At 28.8% G+C, this 20,032-nt stretch overlaps 3 protein-coding genes across 4 annotated transcripts; all 3 read right to left on the bottom strand.

The window, feature by feature from the left end:
- Positions 1–2,616: 2,616 nt before the first annotated feature.
- Positions 2,617–4,427, bottom strand: LOC122721340 (xanthotoxin 5-hydroxylase CYP82C4-like). Its single transcript, XM_043948633.1, has 2 exons — positions 3,457–4,427; positions 2,617–3,381 (listed from the first exon to the last, which is right to left on the bottom strand). Exons 1-2 carry the CDS (start codon positions 4,408–4,410, stop codon positions 2,752–2,754), a joined length of 1,584 nt encoding a protein of 527 aa, XP_043804568.1. The 5' UTR covers positions 4,411–4,427; the 3' UTR covers positions 2,617–2,751.
- Positions 4,428–10,238: 5,811 nt separating this feature from the next.
- On the bottom strand, positions 10,239–12,526 carry LOC122721345 (dimethylnonatriene synthase-like). The gene is made up of 2 exons (XM_043948687.1): positions 11,467–12,526; positions 10,239–11,100 (listed from the first exon to the last, which is right to left on the bottom strand). The coding sequence occupies exons 1-2, from the start codon at positions 12,409–12,411 to the stop codon at positions 10,447–10,449; spliced, it is 1,599 nt and encodes a 532-aa protein (XP_043804622.1). The 5' UTR covers positions 12,412–12,526; the 3' UTR covers positions 10,239–10,446.
- A 1,137-nt stretch (positions 12,527–13,663) lies between these two features.
- Positions 13,664–19,158, bottom strand: LOC110627749 (ubiquinone biosynthesis O-methyltransferase, mitochondrial). Of its 2 annotated transcripts, none has more exons than XM_021774109.2 (9): positions 18,862–19,158; positions 18,321–18,410; positions 17,156–17,234; positions 16,976–17,053; positions 15,707–15,755; positions 15,085–15,134; positions 14,191–14,340; positions 13,973–14,053; positions 13,664–13,892 (listed from the first exon to the last, which is right to left on the bottom strand). In XM_021774109.2, the coding sequence occupies exons 1-9, from the start codon at positions 19,098–19,100 to the stop codon at positions 13,785–13,787; spliced, it is 924 nt and encodes a 307-aa protein (XP_021629801.1). In that variant the 5' UTR covers positions 19,101–19,158; the 3' UTR covers positions 13,664–13,784. The 2 variants fall into 2 exon arrangements, with proteins under 2 accessions (XP_021629801.1, XP_021629800.1); XM_021774108.2 differs by having other exon boundaries at positions 15,680–15,755.
- Positions 19,159–20,032: the final 874 nt, after the last annotated feature.

Consider the following 20,032-nt stretch of genomic DNA (forward strand, 5'->3'; position numbering starts at 1 on the left):
CAGAATATTGAGAGACCCATTTGATGGACCCATATAATGGACTAAGAAGATAACCAGATCTATTATGGAGCCGGAAGAGAAAAAGATTTATCAAATATTATAAAATTTATTGTGATTATAGCATGATAATATATTAAAAAAGAAAAAAATTAAAATGATATGAGACTCGTTACTATATATATATTGAAACTAGTAATGAATATAAAATATTAAAGTTGTGGTCCTACGTGCCGTATTACAGGAAGACGTAAAAAAATAAATTTAGATATTTTAAATTAAGACGTAATAAATTTTTAAATTTTAGATTATATTATAAAATAATAAAAAATTTTGAATTTTTTATTTGAATAGTCTTTTATCTGTGTGTCATATAAATATAATAAAATAAGTCACATAACCACACTCTTTCTAATTTAAATTTTTAAATTTAATATAATTATAATAAATTTATAATTTTAAATAAATTAATTATTTTTCAAAATTTTAAATTAAATTAAAAAATAATAACATTGAATTTTTTTTATGTAAATAAGCTATAAAATTATTGTATATACAGTAATTTCATTACATCTATTTATCATGGTTCGTCTTAATAATAACAGTTATATAAAATAATTTCCAGACTAATGAGAGCATTCAAGAGGCAGTAAATAAGATTAAGGTAGAAAATGAGGGAGGGTAAATGCCAATGAGGGAGGGTAAATTTCCAGACATATTCGCACAACTTGAGAGACAATGATGATCGACCTGCCCCAAGTGGCAGTAATCAGGAGGCAAAGTAACTGGAAATCCAAGACATATTCGCACAAATAAAAAATGCTCTTGTTTGGGCGTTGGGAGATGGACAATTGACGAAGGAAACCAGCAAGAAGTTAATAAGCTGTAGCATGCAGCTGCAGTAAATTTTGGGAAACGCATTGGGGAGTGCCGATTTTGCGACGTTTTTGAAAGCTTCACCATCTAGAAACAGGAGGTGCACTACAAAGAAGAAGCAGAAACTGAGCAGTAGAGATCTTTAGTTGGTGGGTTCAATTTCAATCAGCCAATTAAAATCAAAATCAACGATAACCGATTGATTAATGTATTAGCTAATTCTGCCTTAAGGCGTTGAAAAGCTTTCTGAGTGAATTGAATATTAATTAAGTTTGAATATTTAGACATTAATTACAAAGACTAATTTGCATTTAAGTCTTACTTTTTGGTTTCAATTGCAAGATTTTTAATTATTAAAGAAAAAGAAATTAAATGATGTTAGTCCTAAGATGAGGATAAAAAAATAAATTTGAAGATTTTGAATTGAATTGTAGAGATTTTTGAAAATTTAAATTAAATCATAAAATAATAAAAATTTTAAATTAAATCATAAAATTAGTAAAAAATTTAGATCTTTAATGTAAATTGGCCGTACAATAATTGTATGTGCAAATAATTTTATTATATATATTTATTATGATTGTTTCATCTAAATTTCAACATAATCAATACCTTTAAATAAAAAAAATTCAAACATTTATCACTTTTCACATTTATATTCTAATATTAAATTCTTAAAAAATAAAATCAATCCTTTCACATTTATCTCAGTTTTATTCATTTGTCTTAATCAATTTTCATCAAAATATTTTTAATTCACATGGCTTATTATTTCAAAAAAATTAAATAAACAAATTAAAAAATTTATATTTATATTCAAAACTTTAAATTTTAGATAATAAAACTATTTTTTTAATTTTATCTAATTATAACTAAGAGAACTAAATTAAATCTAAAAGTTATTAAAAAATATAATAGAATCCTTAAAATTTATTTGACTAATAAAATAGACCTTAAAATACATACTTTTACTTCAATAATGCCCTCTTTTATTAATTTCATTATTTACTTTTCATTCTCATTTTCATTTTTATATACATATTATAGTTTAATAAAAATTTAAAATATAAAAAATTATTATATAATATATATAATATTATTAAAATTTAAAATATAAAAAATTATAGTATAAAATATATATTATTTTATTTTATTTAATATTATTAATATGAAATACAATTTTTTGTTGGATCAACAAATACATTAATATACATCATAAATTTACTTGTTATATACGTGAACAAAATAAAAATATTAATATGAAATATTTCAAATTTATTTAAATACATTTACTATCCGATTAAACCTATAAGTGCCTAATAACGCATATTTAATATGTAATTTTTTTTATATATTAGTTTTTTTGGTAGTGAATGATCTTGTATATTAAATATCGATTATGATGAGATCATGATCTTGCATATTAAGTATTAATTATGGTGAGACTGTCTTGTTAAAAATTGAAGTGAACGAAGTTCCTAAGGACGAGAGAAAACTCTTGTCTATATTAACTTCCAACATTTTTAATTATTAAGCTCAAGCATGTTCAATTTTTAGTAAAAGTTTAAAATAGCTAATATGCTCTTTTTTTTTTATAAGAAATATTAATTTTATATTTTTAAATACTTAATATTTGAGCTTAATTAAAAAAAAAAAAAGGAATAAATTAATTTAGACAACTGATTTAAAATTGTTGTTATTTGAACTTCTCTAAAAAAAAAATTAATAAAGGACAAATTTGAACTTTATTACAAGGACATAACATAGATTTTTATTTAAAGTAGGTGAAAATTGTGCATGATCATTACAAGTTACAACAAGATAATTGTTCATTACTAACATCGCTCTTTATTTAGCTAAAACCAATATTCCCACAATCTACTCTCGCTCATAAAATTCAGGATCAAGGCGTGGGACGACAACAATTTCAAGTGGAGTTAGCCTTGGCATCACGATTCCTTGCGCTTCAGTCATGTCCACTGGCTCATTTGTCGGCGTTTTTAAGTCAAATGCCTGAATCAACCTCGCAAGAGTCAAGTGCAGCACCTGCATTGCCAAGTTCATCCCTGGACAAGATCTTCTTCCCGCACTAAATGGTAAATACTCGAAATTCTGACCAGTTACATCCAAATTTGCATTGGTTGTCAGAAATCTTTCTGGAATGAATGCTTCAGGATCCTTCCATATTTTTGGATCTCTATGCAACTTCCACAAGTGTGTGAATATACGAGTGCCTTTAGGGATAAAATACCCAGATATGAAACAATCTTCAGCTGCCTCTCGTGGAACTCCTAGTGGACCTGGAGGATATAATCTCAAGGTTTCTTTGATGATAGCCGACAAGTACTCCAATTTGTCGACGTCAGAGACTTGTACGCAGCGATCCCTGCCAATTTTCTCGTCAATCTCTTGTTGGGCACGCTCCAATGCTTGCCTGTTGTTCACCAAGCTCGACAAGGCCCATATTGTCGTGATTGCTGTAGTATCAGAGCCTGCGAGAATAATAGCCTGCAAGTTCCGGCAATTAGAACATGTCTGGCGTGAAAGAAAAGTATTCATATCGTGAAAAAAAATTAGACTTACTGTTGTTGTGGCCTTGATGATCGTTTCACGTTTAAGCTTCATTGAGGGTTCATCTTCCACAACCGAAAGCATAACATCGATGAAGTCCTTTTTGGCTTCGTTTTCTGTTTTCTTCTTGTGTTCTTCAATCCAGCTCTCCACAATTACATCAACTTCCTTGGTTACACGCTTCATGGTTTTAACAATTCCTCCAATATCCAACCATCCCAGGAATGGAATTAAATCTCCAGGAACAAGAGCTCCTGTCACGAACATATACTCCCTGATAATTTCCCCAATCGGACGACCTGATTCGCTCCTTGCTTCTTTATTGTCGTCGAAGAACCTCTTCCCTGCAACCATCCTGGTAACCATATTCAAGATCAAATGCTCGATACGTTCACTCATGTTGATCTTAGCATTCGCGTTGTTCTTGTAATGCAAGTACAAGTCTTTAACCAAGTAGTTCACCTCCGATATCTGAACATAATTCAATATCTTAGCCCTGTGGCTCGACAGGAGCTCAATGGTAGCCAATTTACGCATATTGCGCCAATAGGTACCGTAAGGAGCGAAGCCAATCGATGCATAGTCGTAGCCGACATGGATAGCTTGAATGGAATGTGGGCGAGAGGCAAAAAGCTTGTCATTGGTGGTGAAGCAGTCCTTCATCGCCTGGTGATCGGTGATTATAACTGAGCGGTGCACTCCAAGCCTCAGGGAGAAGATGGAACCATATTTATCAGCCATCTCTCCCAAGGTTCTGGCAAGCGATTTCTTGCCGCCAAGTTGATGGAGGTGGCCGATGATCGGTAAGCCACCTGGTGCTTCTGGGACTAACTTGCCCTTGATCTTTTTCTTATTTTTTGCCCTCCATAGATTACGAAGCAGCAGTAGAGCTACAACCCCAAGAATTGCAATGAGATTAGAAGAGAAATCCATGATGGTTCTGAAGGGTTGAGCTTGGAGTTGCATGTACTGACTGAAACATGTATCTAATATATATAGAGAGCTCAATTTCCTGTGAAGTTCCTAATTTCTAAATAAACAAATAATTAAAGATATGAAAATCAATTAGTTGCCAGACTGAGAAGAAGATCAAATTCTATGATATTTTGCAGCCTCTGAGTCAAGAGGTTCAGTCAATTTGAGGGGCCATGGGACTTTTTTGCTACGACTTGCATGATTATGGACTATTTTCACTTTATCACCATAATAAATTTATGATTTGATTTTAACATCCCACTAATAAAAATCTAGAATTTCATATTAATATATAATTTCACTATATTTTATATAATTTTTTTTTCAATTTTAAAATTCATGTCAACGTATGTATATAAAAGTATTTTCCATGAAATTATTAGTTTAAAAATAAATTAATTGAATTAAAATTAAAAGAATATAATTATTACAAAAAAAAATCAATAAATTTTAAAGTAACTAATCAACTTTAAAAATTATTGGTGTGGAATTAAAGAGACGGATCGAGATGAATAAAATCATATGTATGTAATAGATAAAATGTGGACATGATAAATTGTAAAATGATATATAATTATGTCCTATAAATATTATTTTTAATATTGAGATTTAGAAGTTATGCTCGACCGAATTTATATAAAAATTCCCTTTGTAAACATGATCTTTCTTCTTCTTCTTTAAATTAATTCAATCACTCTTATAAATGTGCCATCAAAGTGAGATATTATTTTAATTATCTATTTTTTTAATAATAAAGAAATAATAAAGAAATGGTATTGTATAATTTTTAAAACATTGAATTTCTTGGTAACGTGGCAGCTTCTCGTCCACTTAATTAAATGTATATAAAGAAATGGATGATAAATGTGCCATCAAAGTGAGATATCATTTTAATTATCTATTTTTTTAATAATAAAGAAATAATAAAGAAATGGTATTGTATAATTTTTAAAACATTGAATTTCTTGGTAACGTGGCAGCTTCTCGTCCACTTAATTAAATGTATATAAAGAAATGGTATTGTATAATTTTTAAAACATTGAATTTCTTGGTAACGTGGCAGCTTCTCGTCCACTTAATTAAATGTATATAAAGAAATGGTATTGTATAATTTTTAAAACATTGATTTTCTTGGTAACGTGGCAGCTTCTCGTCCACTTAATTAAATGTATATCTCAAAAGTCAGGGGCTGTTCATATCATAATATTAATCGTATTTCAATAGTACTCTCTCACTTTATTTTCTAATTATATTTATTTTAAAAATATTAAATTTTAATTTATAAGTTTTCATTATGCATAATAAATTTAAAATAATGGATTATAATTAATATGTATATATATTTAAATAATTATTTACTAAAAAATATTTATACAAGCAATCATTTATTTTTAAAAATATTTCTTATATCTAAATTTTTTTAAAAAATTAATAAGGATAATACTTCTTAAAATCCTGAAACGGAACATGTATTTTTAAGAAGATTTTTTTCACTTTTAATTATTTGGATGCTCAAAAAGTGCCTTTTTCTTCTGCCTCTCTCACTTTTCTTGGAGATTTTATGACTTAAATTTTTCAAAGAAGATTTATGATTGGCTATTTGCATAAACAGCCAATCAATAATGACTGTGCCAAGAAAATTATGCACTTCATAATAAATTTTTTACCTCTCTAAATTCTAATTTCTTAATAAAAGTCTTTTACCCTTAATCATAATATAAAAAAAAAAATTATTATCAATTATACAAACAAATTCAATTTCGTACATCATTACTTTGTTTTTAATTATTTCTTTGTTCTCATGATGTGAAAGGGTTAATATTTCTGCTGAATTTTAGTTAAAATAAGGTGATCATAAGAAATAAATAATAAATTTCACCCCTAAAATAAATTGAATTATTTTATATTATCTAAATCAATTTTTTATTCATAATTTTGAATCGGTTTAGAATCAATATCTCTAAAATATAAACCCGATATCTCTTTTTTTTTCTTTTAAAATTTTAATTTCTTTTATTTTAGCTATTTTTATTTTTTTAACATAAAATTATTTATTTGGCAAAATCCAATCATCAAGCATAAAAAAATTTCAACTAAAAAAAAAATTCGTCAAACACCTAAACGAGCAATTTGATACATACACATAGAGCAATATATGTACTCAGAGATGGGGCCGCTCATGACCAATGGGTCATGACTCTTGAAGTTTTTGAAATTTTTTAAAAATATATAAGTAATTTTTTTTAAAATATAAAAATTTATCAATATATCCCTATATGTTTTAAAAATTTACCAACACATATTCATTTCAAAATTATTTAATTAAATTATTATTATATTTTATAATTTAAAAATTTTAATTCATTTATAAAAAAATTTTATTATTTAATCTCTCATCTTCCATATTATTTTTCGATTCAAAAAATTTACTTTTCATTTTTAAAATTTTAAATTCAAGTCTCTATTTAAAATTTTTCTTAAATTATTCACTCATTATTTAATTTATTTTTATATACCATTTTTGTTATTAAGTAATATTTTTTTATTTATCTTAGTTATTAATTTATTTATATGATTGAAATTATAAGAAAATAATTTTTAATGAATTATTTTTTAAAAAAAATTAAAAATAAATCATATATTAAAATATTATATTATTTTAATAACATTTTTATAAATTTTTACATTACAATTTTTTTACCGTAAATATCATTAAAAATCAATTCTATAATAGTGAATCATAAATAATTGATGAAGAATTTATATTGAAAAATATATTTATAAATATCAATAATATATTATTAAAAATATATTTTAATGAATAAAAAATAGATGAAAATAATTATAATTTAATTATAATAATTTATTTTATTTTTTATAAAAAATTATTTTTTAAATATATATTTATTTTATACCCCCTTTATTCTATATTTTTTTTATCTATTTTAATTTTTTATATATATTAAAAAAATAATTTATTTTATTAACTTTTTAATTATACTAATTTAAAATATTAAAATTTATTTTAAATATTTATTTTAAAAAATAATAATTAATAATAAATTGATTTAAACATAAATATAATATTTAGAGATTGATTTCGAACACATAAAATACCGTATAAATATTTTTATTATTACGCCACATCATATGAGATTTTCTTATTATTTTTTTTATTAATGCTATTAAAAGAAAATAGCTAGAGCATTTCCTAACTATGCAACTCAAATGAAACCACTAATATAACAAATTTTCAATTGTTACCGGTGCAACCATTAAAATAATCATACACATATATAAAAAAATTATAAATAATAAAGATTTTAAATTCTGAATACTCCAGCCCACTTAAAGAAAACTTGCCATTAACGTAATCTGTCTCTTTCACCAGTCCAATCTTTTGTCCATTGTCTCTCTTTTCTTTCCTTGTTTTTTTCAAAACATTTCAAAACATTCTATCACTATTACATTTATATCTGTTAGAATAAATTATGGGAATAGCTCCTCCCATCTGTTACGGTCAGGAGACTAGTATTCCGTTTAAATTAAAAACATTCATTGAATTGAATTAATTTTAAGCCACGAAAGGAGATAAGGAGATAGCTCCTTGACACCATCTAGCCTTAAGTTTCAGCCATCAAGTAAAAAAAAGAGGTTAAAGAACCTCGAGATACACCCCATCAAATACACTAAATAAAAAACAAAAAGATAAATTCAAAAATAACTCTCTTGTTAATTAAATCTCTAATCCATCTCCTCCCATGGCTTTATACTTCCACTTATTCTTTAGATATAGCATTAAGAATTCATGACAGTTAACTCATTTGTATTTTGCAAAATCTAATGAAAGTTTGAGTGAGGTTTTTCAATTTTATGAGTCGCGAAATTAAATTTATGATAAATTTATTATGAAAATCGAATTATAGAAAATATAAAAATGATTATATAAAATAGATGTAAACAGTATTTTAAAGAAACTGAGTTTATTCTAAAATTATTATGAAAATTAAATAGTAAAATATCAAACTTAGGGTGAGCAGTATTCGGTTCAAACTGAAAAAATTGATCGAATCGAATCGATTTGAAAATTTGATTTGATTTTTTATATATTTCGGTTTGATTCAGTTTTTAATTTTAAAAATTTCGATTATTTCGATTCGGTTTTGATCAGGAAAAAACCGAAAAAACCGAACCGAACCGATTAGTAATAATAATATATTTTTTTAATAATATATAGAAATTAAATCATATTAAAATATTTTAATTAAATTTTAAAATATTAAAAATAAAGTGTATAAAATAAAAAAATTATTAAAAATCGAAACCGATCAAACTGAATCGAACCGAACCGAATCAGACCGGTTCGATTCGATTCGGTTTCTGACTAAAATCAGTTCGGTTCAGTTTTCATAAACACTCAAATTTCAGTTTTTCGGTTTATTCGGTTCGGTTCGGTTTTGAACCGAACCGACCGAATGCTCACCCCTAATCAAACTATATAGAAAAAAAAAAAAAAAGAATTGTACAGAATAAGTGTGGCAGCATTTTGCTTTCCTCACTAATGTTTATATTCAATGGTATATCAAGTGACAAAATGCCACCTCAGCTAACCATTGTTCTATAAAATTCTAAATAATTTACATTCTTCAAAAAAAAACTTAAATTTGAATTAAATTAATAAATAATTTTGCAAATAAATTATATTTTTATTTGTTGACAACAAAAAATCAAATGTTTTTGCATTTTTTATTAAAAAATTATATGAATTCAATAATTACAGGATGAATATATATATATATATATATATATATAGTTGGGCCTCCAATTTCATAAAAGAAGTTGGTCTGGGCTTCGGAGCTGTAGGGAACCCAACCCTGAAATTTTAAAAGAGTTTTTATAAAGTAATATAAAAAAATGTTTAAAATAAAAATTTTAAAAATCTTTATAAAAACTACAGTTTTCAATTTATCTCCTTAGGTGAAACATAAGGAGATAAATAATATTTTAATTAAATTAATTTAGAAACCAACGATAGAAGATTAAAAATAGTTAAATGAAATTTAAATCAAATTTAGAGGAGTTTTAAAAAATAAATTGAAGCTGAGGTGGAACTGGACCTAGAGTTGCAAGTGTGGCCTAAAAATAGCTGGCATGTATTAGGCTCTACAGGAAACCCAATTATGAAGTTTTACAAAATTATATAAAAATTTTTAAGATTTAAAAACTATATTTAAAACTAAATTTTCAAAAAAAAAAAAACTACAGAAGAACTACAGTTTTCAATTTATCAAATTAATGAATTACAAAAATGTTCCTTTAAAAATTTTAATCCCTTTTAAAACTTTATTTTAAATAATAAAAAATACCACAAATATTCAATGTTTATAAAAAAATATTTTAATTAGTGACAGATGCAAAAATTTTACTCACACTCAATTTTATTTTATCAAATCTCTAATTTCATTTATTTTTTTAAAAAAATTATCTACATTGATATGAAAGACAAATAAGAATTAATAATATATATAATTAAAATTACAATGGCTAAATAATATAAATATTTGAAATATTTTGATTTTATAAAATATAATGATATTTTAATTGATTAATTTTAAAATAAGAAATTATATTAATTATTCTTTTATTTATTTAAAATTTTAAAAAATTACATAAATAGTCCTAAATGATCTTGGCCCTAGTTAGATATACCGATTAGGAGCTTTAAGTAAAAAAAATTAATGATTAAAATAAAATTTTATAGATTAGAGAATAATGGAAGAAAAGTAAATAAGAGGGTGTGAATAGAAGTTGTAGCCTAATTATAAAAATAAACCAAATGTTTTAGCATTTTGGCAATCTAACAGTTAGTAAAAATTATTAAAATTTTATTTAATTTCATTAATCAAACCTTATATTTCATTTTTCCACTCGTTTATGACTTACTATAAAAATTTAAACTTATCACATTCATTTTCCTCTCATTTTCTATATCCGTTTCTTGAAATATTTGGTATAGGGGGGTAATACTTAAAACGACATGTAGTTTGATCTTCCAAGACATTGATAAAGCTCCAAATCCAGGCGGGGTTTGACAATAACTTCTAATGGATTTACTTTGGACAAGGAAATTCCAGGGCCTTCCTTCATACACACTGGTAAGCCTTTAACTGTCCTTAAATCAAATCCCTGAAGAACCCTAGCAAGGATCAAGTGAACCACTTTCAGGCCAAAAGTAATAGCAGGGCAAGACCTTCTCCCAGAGCTAAATGGAATGTACTCAAAATTTTGCCCTCTAAAATCAACATGAGCATGAGTCGTCAGGAACCTCTCTGGTTGAAACTCGCTAGGGTTTTCCCAGATGCGAGGGTCTCGTTGTAGCTTCCATATGTTAGCGACAAGTCGTGTGCCCTGAGAGACATGATACCCACCAAGATCACAGTCTTCCATGGCCTCACGTATCCCTGTTAGTGGACCAGGTGGATATAAGCGTAGAGTTTCTTTGACGATTGCTTGGAGATAGTTTAGTTTTTGAATATTTGATTCTTGTACCCATTTGTCTTTGCCAACATGGATGTCTAGCTCCTCTTGAGCTGATTTTAGCACACTCGGGTTGTTTAGTAGGAGAGAAAGTGCCCATGTCAATGTTACTGCTGTGCTTCCAGCTCCGGTTAGGGTTAGAATCTGTGAGAATATTCCAAATTTAGATGAATATTGGTGAAAAATACATCAAAATTCTAACTCCAAACAATATAAAGGGAGATTGCAAAGTAAAAAATAAATAATTTTTAGTAATTTAAGATCAAAATACATCAAAATTTATATGAATCTATGCTTCGACAATATCTTTTCTGAAAATATTAAGATCTTAATCGTAAATGATTTTACCTATTTTAAATGTCTTATCGTAAGAAACATAATTTAGAATAATCGTACAACGCGTTTTACTTATTTTCTCAAGAAACAAACATCATTTTACTTAATGCGTTAATAACATGGACCCATCTCTATTTGTGGAATTGAGAACTAATTATTGATTAGTAAACGTACCATAACCATTGCCTTTACGACAGTATCTCGCGAATGGCCAGACATCACAGAATCTTCTGCAAGGTTTTCAAGCATAACATCCATCAAATCACTTTCACCAATACTGTCCTCCTTGGAGCTTTTTTTTCTCAGATGTTCCTCCAGCCAAGTTCCTACTACTGCGTCAATCTCCTTAGCGGTCCTCTTCATCGCACTGATATGCCCCTGATGATCCAACCATTCAAGCCACGGAATTGCATCCGACATCACAAAAATCCCGCTCAGATATAGAGCTTCTTCTATGGCCTTCTTGTATCTCCAGGGCTCGCTGTTTTCTTCCCCATATGTGCTGCTTGAAAATCTCTTCCCAGCTAGCATTTTCAGGTTTATATTGAACGTAACACGCTCCAACAATTTGCTTATGGTAACCTTGGCAAGATTGTTCGCATTCTCTGCACAAATATTGTACAAATCTTTCAAGAACATGTCCACTTCCGACAACCTCACATGCTTAAGAATTTCAAGCCGATGACTCGATAGAAGTTGAAGAGTAGCTAGCTTTCTCATGTCACGCCAATATTCTCCATATGGGGCTAATGCGAAGATTGCATTATTGTAACCCAAGTGTTTTCCTGCTGCTATGCTTGCTCTGGTAGCAAAAACTATGTCGTTTTTAGCCAAGCATTCCTTTACCATTTCCCAACCACTCACCACTAATATTCGGTTCATACCAAGTCTGAGTGAGTAAAAAGGGCCAGCTTTATCAGCGATGGCTCCAAGGATTTTGCAGGCTGGTTCTTTGCCACCTAAAAGATGCAAGTGACCAATCAAGGGCCATGCCCCGGCTGGTTCAGGGACTCTGTTTTTCTCTCTTTCGCTCTTTCTGTTCATAGTTCTCCATAAACTAAAGAGAAATATAAAAGCAAGAGCCCATATGACTGTTTTGATGTGAGAAGAGAAATCCATGGTGACATAGGGAGTTTTGGCTGCAATCTTGTCTAAAGTTAGATTGCTATTTATGAGAGAAATTGGAACTGTGACCCGTGGTTCAGCCTTTTTAACCTAGAATTAGGTTTTTTTTTTTTTTTTATGTTATCACTTCTGATTAATATAATTAAAGAAAAGGTCATTTCTACGAAAAATTTATACAATAATTATATATATAAAAGGGACAAGCTTAAGAATAAAGACTACATAATGAATATGTCCAATCATGCATGAGAATAGGCAATGCAACATTTATCATGTGTAAAAGCCATTGAGTTCAATAGTCTATAATATTTCATTTTCTGCTTCTGTCCTTGTTTTCCTTTCATATGTTAATTTTGTGGTTTATTTTGCCTTTTTAATGAAAATTTTTTATCCGTATCAAAAGTTTTTTATATACCAGCCAATGGAAAGCCACCAAACAAGACATCTATGTCTTCAGTTGTCTTTTCTTTGGTCAAAGTGTTGTTGTCTCCTCCTTTTAATTCCATAAATTTTGTTGCTTATATAAAAAAAAATACTCAAGGACACCGACTGTTTCGAAACCATGGAGGCAAAGTGACAATCACGTAACACATGGAGAAAAGTTTCAGCATGGCCATGCAAAGATTGCAGCCATAGAAGCACTCTATTCTAGAGAATCTCTTACGAGTTAAGTCTTTACTTCCATTTCAATTATTATGCTTATGCAGTCTATTTTCTTGTCTTTTCAGGTAAAATAAAATAAAATAACCTTTTCTTTTTTTTGAATCAATTATATAAATTATTCAAATAAAAATATTACATTAAACATAATACTTCAATAAAAGTTAAAACTGATTATGCTAATTGTTTTTGTAATTTTTAATTTTTAATATATGCTAAATAAAAATATATTAAGAAAAATAAAATAGCCTATAATTTTAAGAAAAATAAGAAATATACCTTTTTGGACGGAACAATATTATTATAGTATTGAAATGTCATCATGAAATGAGAATTTTTAAAAAAAAAGTAATTAATTAAAATCATTTAATTAATGTATTGTGTGTCTCACAAATTAAAGCATTTTTTTCTGATACATATTTAATTCACAATTTACGAGAATGATATCATGTCTGATTAAACTGATTATCGAAAATTTAGAATTTTATGATATTATCGGTTTTAATTGAAATTTAAACTTGAAATTTCACATTTCTAAAAATGACTCATGCTGTGTCTCATTGTCTGCATAATATACAAGGACATGTGAAGCAAAATCTATATTCTTAATCAATCTTTCTTATTATAAAATTTGCTTATAATTTTAATCAAAATTTGTAGAAATTAGACTTGACAAACCAAAAAGGAAAGGTAAAGCTGGCTAATGATCATTCGCCACTTTTGGTACCAAATGCGATGAAATTTACGCTGATATCATCAGAAAGAGACCATCGTCCGGTCAAGGGGTTGTAAACAAATCCAGCCATTTCTTTGACCTGGGAAACAGCAGAAGAACCAAAATACATACATGTGGCGGCGATAAAAGAAATGAAACAACAGAAGTAAAAAGTCTTACGTTGATAGAAGCACGTTGCAGGATCAATACTAACTCTTCAGGAGTCAGGAAACTTGACCATTGGTGCGTCCCTTTGGGAAGCTGCATATTTATTGTTAGCAACTCCACAAAGCAATACACTAAGAATAATAATATCCCAAAACCATAATTTTGAAGCAAGACCAAGCACAGATAACAGAACACAAGAATGCAGAGCAGATACAAGTAAAGAGTCCTACCCAATGGAGAAGGTACTCTGCTGCAACAATGGCTGTTGCATATGACCTCATAGATCGGTTAATCGTTGAAACCACAGTGGCACCACCTGGATGAGTTAATGCTGACAGAGACTTGCAGAATTCAGCAGGATCTGCCACGTGCTCAATTACCTTGAGAGAAAAATTTATGAATTGACAACAAATTTTAATGCTTTTTCTTGTCAAAAGTATGTAATGCACTTAACCAAGTTTGAAACATGTTAATAAGCACATTGTTTTCCACTTCCTACTCTTCCTAGTTAATAGAATAAAAGCTTGGTCAAGTTATTCCACAATCATCACACAGATCTTCATGCATCAAATCTTAGCAGATATTTTACCCAATCTCAAACCCAAATTTGCAGCTATCAAATTGACTTTGATCTGTAATATCAACAAATGCATGCGCAACATCTTCCTGTTTTGTTTTGTAAAAATCAACAAATAACTTGAATAGTACATAATTTGAAGCACAAAAGCATGATTAATATAACTCGTACAAGTCAAAAGAATTCTGTTCTGAATATTGCACCATAACCTCTTTAATGAAAAACAAAGTTCCCTTCTTGTCCGCAACATCATAGCCCAAGCATTTGATCCAAGAAGCAAGATAAACTTGAAATTCAGAGAAGATGGATTGACTTGCTGAGGCAAGTTGGGGCAAATTGATGGAAAAGAATGTTTAGAATGGAGAACTCTCGGCTTGGGAGGCTAAGACTAAAGGCTAAGGATCTGGTTTTCTTAAGAATTATATTTTGATAAAGTTCACAAATATGTGAAGAACACAGATTACAAAACGAATCAACAGTGATCTATACAATGAGACAACAAGCATGCATGATTTGAGAGAGAGAGAGAGAGAGAGAGAGAGAGCACCTCTAACGCAATCACAGCATCAAACATCCTTTGCTCCTTAACAAGACTTTCTGTCCATCAAAAGAAAATATTGAATAGAATATTAATGCTAATGCAGTTTAAAAGTTCAATAAACCTTTGAACTTAAGAGTTCGAATTACATTCTTTCTGAAACCATACACTTTCAATGAATAGCCTGTTACTCACAAGTCACAAGGAATAGACAAAAGATAAATACCATGGGAACTTCAAAGAAAATATCTGATCTACTAATTGTACACCAAGAATCAAAGCATGTTAAGTAACCAAAAAATTGATCATGTTCATTGGCTCAGGCATCCCACAGCAAGGGAAAAATACAGAGCCAGTGATTACACCATGTAGAGAGAATTCAAAGACAATAGTTGTATTGAGTGGAGAAATTTAGGTTAACTTGTCCTAAGTACCCATGAGGAGCAAAAGAAGACATTGGACTGCTTAGATGGATTATTGACTCTCATTCACAAGAGGATGCCTAGCATCCACTCATTCAAATGGAGCACGTTTATGAGACCAAAAATAATGTAAGTTTGAAACTTTGAATGTACAAAGGAATAAAAGTATCGGAAAGCTTGACCTACACAAGAACAAAATTTGCATGTACCAGCTGTTGTGCAACAGTAGTCAATAGTTGGAGTCACCGGGTCCAAATCCTGTGCAGATAGATTAAAGGTATAAATATTCTGAACTGACAAAATAAAACAGCCATTGATTAGAAACTAGTAATTCTCAATACTACACTTACCAATTATTTCATTCAAGTCAGAAGGCTTACAGAAATTGATGAATTTATTGGAACAATGGAATTCAGGAATTATTGGTAACATATGATCAGGAGTTTATAATGAAAATAATCACAATTAAGTGGGGATATCATAGAAATCAACTAAGTAAAGGGATTTTTCTTCTTTCCATTTTCTTTTCATTTTCTTTATATTGTAGAAACCACACACAAACCACTATGTGGTTGGATGAGCCCAAACTCCAACTCTGAACAGCTTTAACCTACTCCACTACAATATCCATGTGCATAAGAAATGTGTAACATCAAATCCAATACACCCAAGAGTTCTGCACACAGTATTTCATGTCAAATACTTTATGTTCGTACAAAACATACAATGGATATTGTTAAATTTGGGCCAGGCCTAACTCACCCCAAAAGCTAGCTCAAGGGGAGGAGTGCCTATGGCCCATATAAGAGGCACATTACTCATTTCCACAACCGATGTGAGATTCAGCAGATATAATTTAAATATCCAGTAAAGTTCACAATAGAGGAGTGGTTAAGTATTGTGATAACCTTTCCAAATTGTTTAACTTTCGCCATTCCCCTTCTTTTTTCAACAATAGCAATAAGGAAAAGCAAACTCTAAAAAGGATTCCCATTCAACATGTATGAAGTTAAAACTTGTTTTGGGGGGTGGGTATACACATAGGAAGGGAGAGCACTGAATTCAGACTTGATTCTGTGTCTGAGAAACTTATGTAGTGTTTTCTATTTTTACTGCACTGCTTGTCACATTTATACAAGTGTCTGGGACACCAAAGGGCCCATCTCTTGTGGAGAGCATTTCTGCCTCATCCCTTCCTGGAAAAGTGGGGATGAATATGCAACAGAACAATGCTCTCTGCTACTACAAGCAGTCCCCACACCAAAAGTGCACTGTTCTATCCAGTGACTATCCAAATCTACATCCCAGCTATTAATACTAATCAGTGAAGAACAAGCCACACTTGTAGTAATATATACACAAAAGGTATGATGTTCCAAAACAAATTAAACTGAAACATCAATTTAGAAAATAGAAATGATGTAACTTTCAACTGAAACACATATGAAATAGTAGTTCAAGATAAGAAATGACCATACAGCATGAAGGTGAGCTATATTGATATTTTTCTCCAGCGCATCAATGCCTGTTACAGTTGCTCCCATTCGAGCTAAAGGCTGAAGAAGCAAAAGAAAGAATAATGAATATAACAAGTAACATTTGTTATCAATAAGCAGGAAACTCATAATTGCTTGGGTATAAAAGGAGTGATAATATACCTCAGAAAGAATTCCGCCACCACAACCAACATCAACAATTTTTAGTCCTTCAAAAGGCCTAGCCATGTGTGGATCCTTCCTGAAAGAAAACAAATTAATAAGCTTCATGGATGTGCAATAAGAAAAACCTACCAGGCCACCACAGTTATAAAATGAAAGTCTTGGCATTCATAATTTCATTTTTTTTAACATTCATATTTATATTTCAAAGAATAGAAAAAGTATTTCAGCTGCATATTGCAATTAAAGATGTCTAATCTAGTGCTAATTTGCAACTTTTTCTTGGTGCACAATATGATATAAAAAGATAAAGAAAAATACTCATAACTATTTGCAATAACATGTAACATTTTTTTAGGCACCACAACTTATGACACATGGTATTAGCTATCAACCAATAAAGGTGGTTGAAATAGAATGGCTTTAGGTGCTGTGCAATATAAAGATGTTCAGTCACTTGAAGAGTGAATTTATATGAAACCATGACTAGGCTGATCAAGCTCTATTGCAGTGAGCAATTAGCAATAACAATATACTATATTAATAAAATGGATGTATTATGATGTTAAGATGCATAGTAGAAAATTGTTATAGTATGCAGAAGAGGAACTAGTGCATGGTATGCCAAATAAACCGGAAATTACGGAATGTGTTACAAAGGTGATAGACTTCGTCTAGACAATAGTCATAGATATTATGTTTATTAAATCATGAGAACCTACTTTAGAGAGTTAGCAGGAACTACTTAAATTAGAAGCATAGAGATCGCCTCAGCCTTATGAACTCATGAAGAAACATTCTAACATGTTCTCAAGCCTAAACTAATAAAGTTGAAACTGATATCATTAAAAATACCCATAAATTTCGTTCTCCAGTTCCTCAAAAAGCACTAGAAACCCTACACATGATAGCAACACTCCTCAATCAAGTCAGTAACTATCTCCAGTTAGTCAGCCTAATTTGAATCATTAATCTTGTACTGATATCCCAAAAAACCATAATTTTGAGTCTTCATTCTTTAATCCAGACATACCAATTGTAAAATGGGTTCTACTTAAGACTATTTCCAAGACATTCCAGAAGAAAGGCATTCAATATTCACGCCATGCGAGAAATAGTAAACACGAAGCAAAAAGGAAATAAGAGCAATGTAAAGGCAATCCACCTGAAATGTCGACAAAGGGTGGAGCGAAGAAAAGCAAGCCTAGTTGGATTCATCACATGCAACGGTTTAAATGGTCCTTCAGAATCCCACCTGATTGCAATAGTAGAACACAAAATATAGCCTGTTGTCAAAATGCATTATTTAAACTGGATATTTAATGGTAATCATATAAACATCCTAAAATTGCTCTGAAGAGTAATAAAAGCAACTTCATTCCCCCATAATTTTCCCAAAAAGTTATAAAAACACATGCACTGTCCCAAAAAAAAAATGCCAACTTCACACTGGAGATTTAAATTAAGTAAGAGCCACAAATTTTAGTAATATAGGGGCAAACTCTGTATTAATAAAAGCAAAACAATGCAATTCCATTGGATGTTTATTTCAGTTCATGAAGGTCAAATTAAGACAGAAAATTATCGAATCAAAGAAAAAACCTAAATTCGATTGAATCAAAGGAGAGAACAAATATACTAGAAGATTTAAGTAGCAAACAGCAAAAAAAAAATGAGGAACGAAGAAACGAAACTAGATAACTGACCAGGAATCAGCAATGGCTGAAAATTTAGCAAGCTCGAGCTCCTTCAAAGATGACGTCGGTTGTGATTTGATGTGAGTACTCCTGCCATTATCAGGCGGAGATGACGGAGGAGAATGAGGGGGAGCTGAAATTGGTTGATGAGCAAAGAGTCTTCTGGTAGCATTGAGGAGTGGATTTGGGTTTGGCGCTATTTTGGGAACTCGAATTGATCCAACTCTCATCAGTAGCTTTGAGGCCATGGCTATGCCCTTCAATGGCAGAGCTAATTAGCATACAAGGATTCCTTTATTCTCATCATCATTTGTTCCTTTAAGAGATTATTTTCATTTAAAAACTATCTTAATTTAAATATTATCTAAATATTTAAAAAATTAAACAAAATATTTAAAATAATTAATCTATTATATTATTCAAATATTTTTATAGTTTTATTTTAATAGATAATTTAAATTAAAAATTTTTTATAGATTAGAATTAATAAAAAATAATTTTATTAAATAAATACTTCAAAAAAATTTTAAAAATTTTAACTAATTTAATTTATATTTATTAATTAAATTAATCATAGAGTTTTTATAAGTTTCAAATTCTTAATTTTTTCTTATTTAAATTCTTATAATAATATTTATTATGATTCAAAAATCTTTTTAAAAAAATGTTTCAAATCTATTAAAACTATAACAATTTCATAGGAAAAAAATATTTTTCTTTTTAATTAAATGGGTTTTATAAAATATATTAAAATATTTATAATAATACTAATAAAAAGTAACATGTTTTAATATAAAATAAAAAAATTATAATATATTACATTTAGAAATAAAATAAAAATTATTTAATCAACTATTAATTTAATTAAATTATTTCCTATAATAAATTTACTAATAGTTTTTTTTATTTTTTAGTCACATATAATATATAAATTATATGAGAACTAGTGAACAATAAAATTATTTAAAATACTCACATTTATATTTATTATAATCTTTTATTTTAATTATTAAAAAATAATAAATAAATTTATTATTATTAAAATTTTTAATTTAAAACTAAATTATAAAATATATATTATATCTTTATAATAAAAATATAAAAATTTAAGTATTTTTTATAATATAATTTTATATTATGTTTGAAATATTCTTTCATATTTTGGTTTATATTTTTTAAA

Source organism: Manihot esculenta, chromosome 12, assembly GCF_001659605.2.
Source record: "Manihot esculenta cultivar AM560-2 chromosome 12, M.esculenta_v8, whole genome shotgun sequence".
Lineage (NCBI taxonomy): Eukaryota > Viridiplantae > Streptophyta > Magnoliopsida > Malpighiales > Euphorbiaceae > Manihot > Manihot esculenta.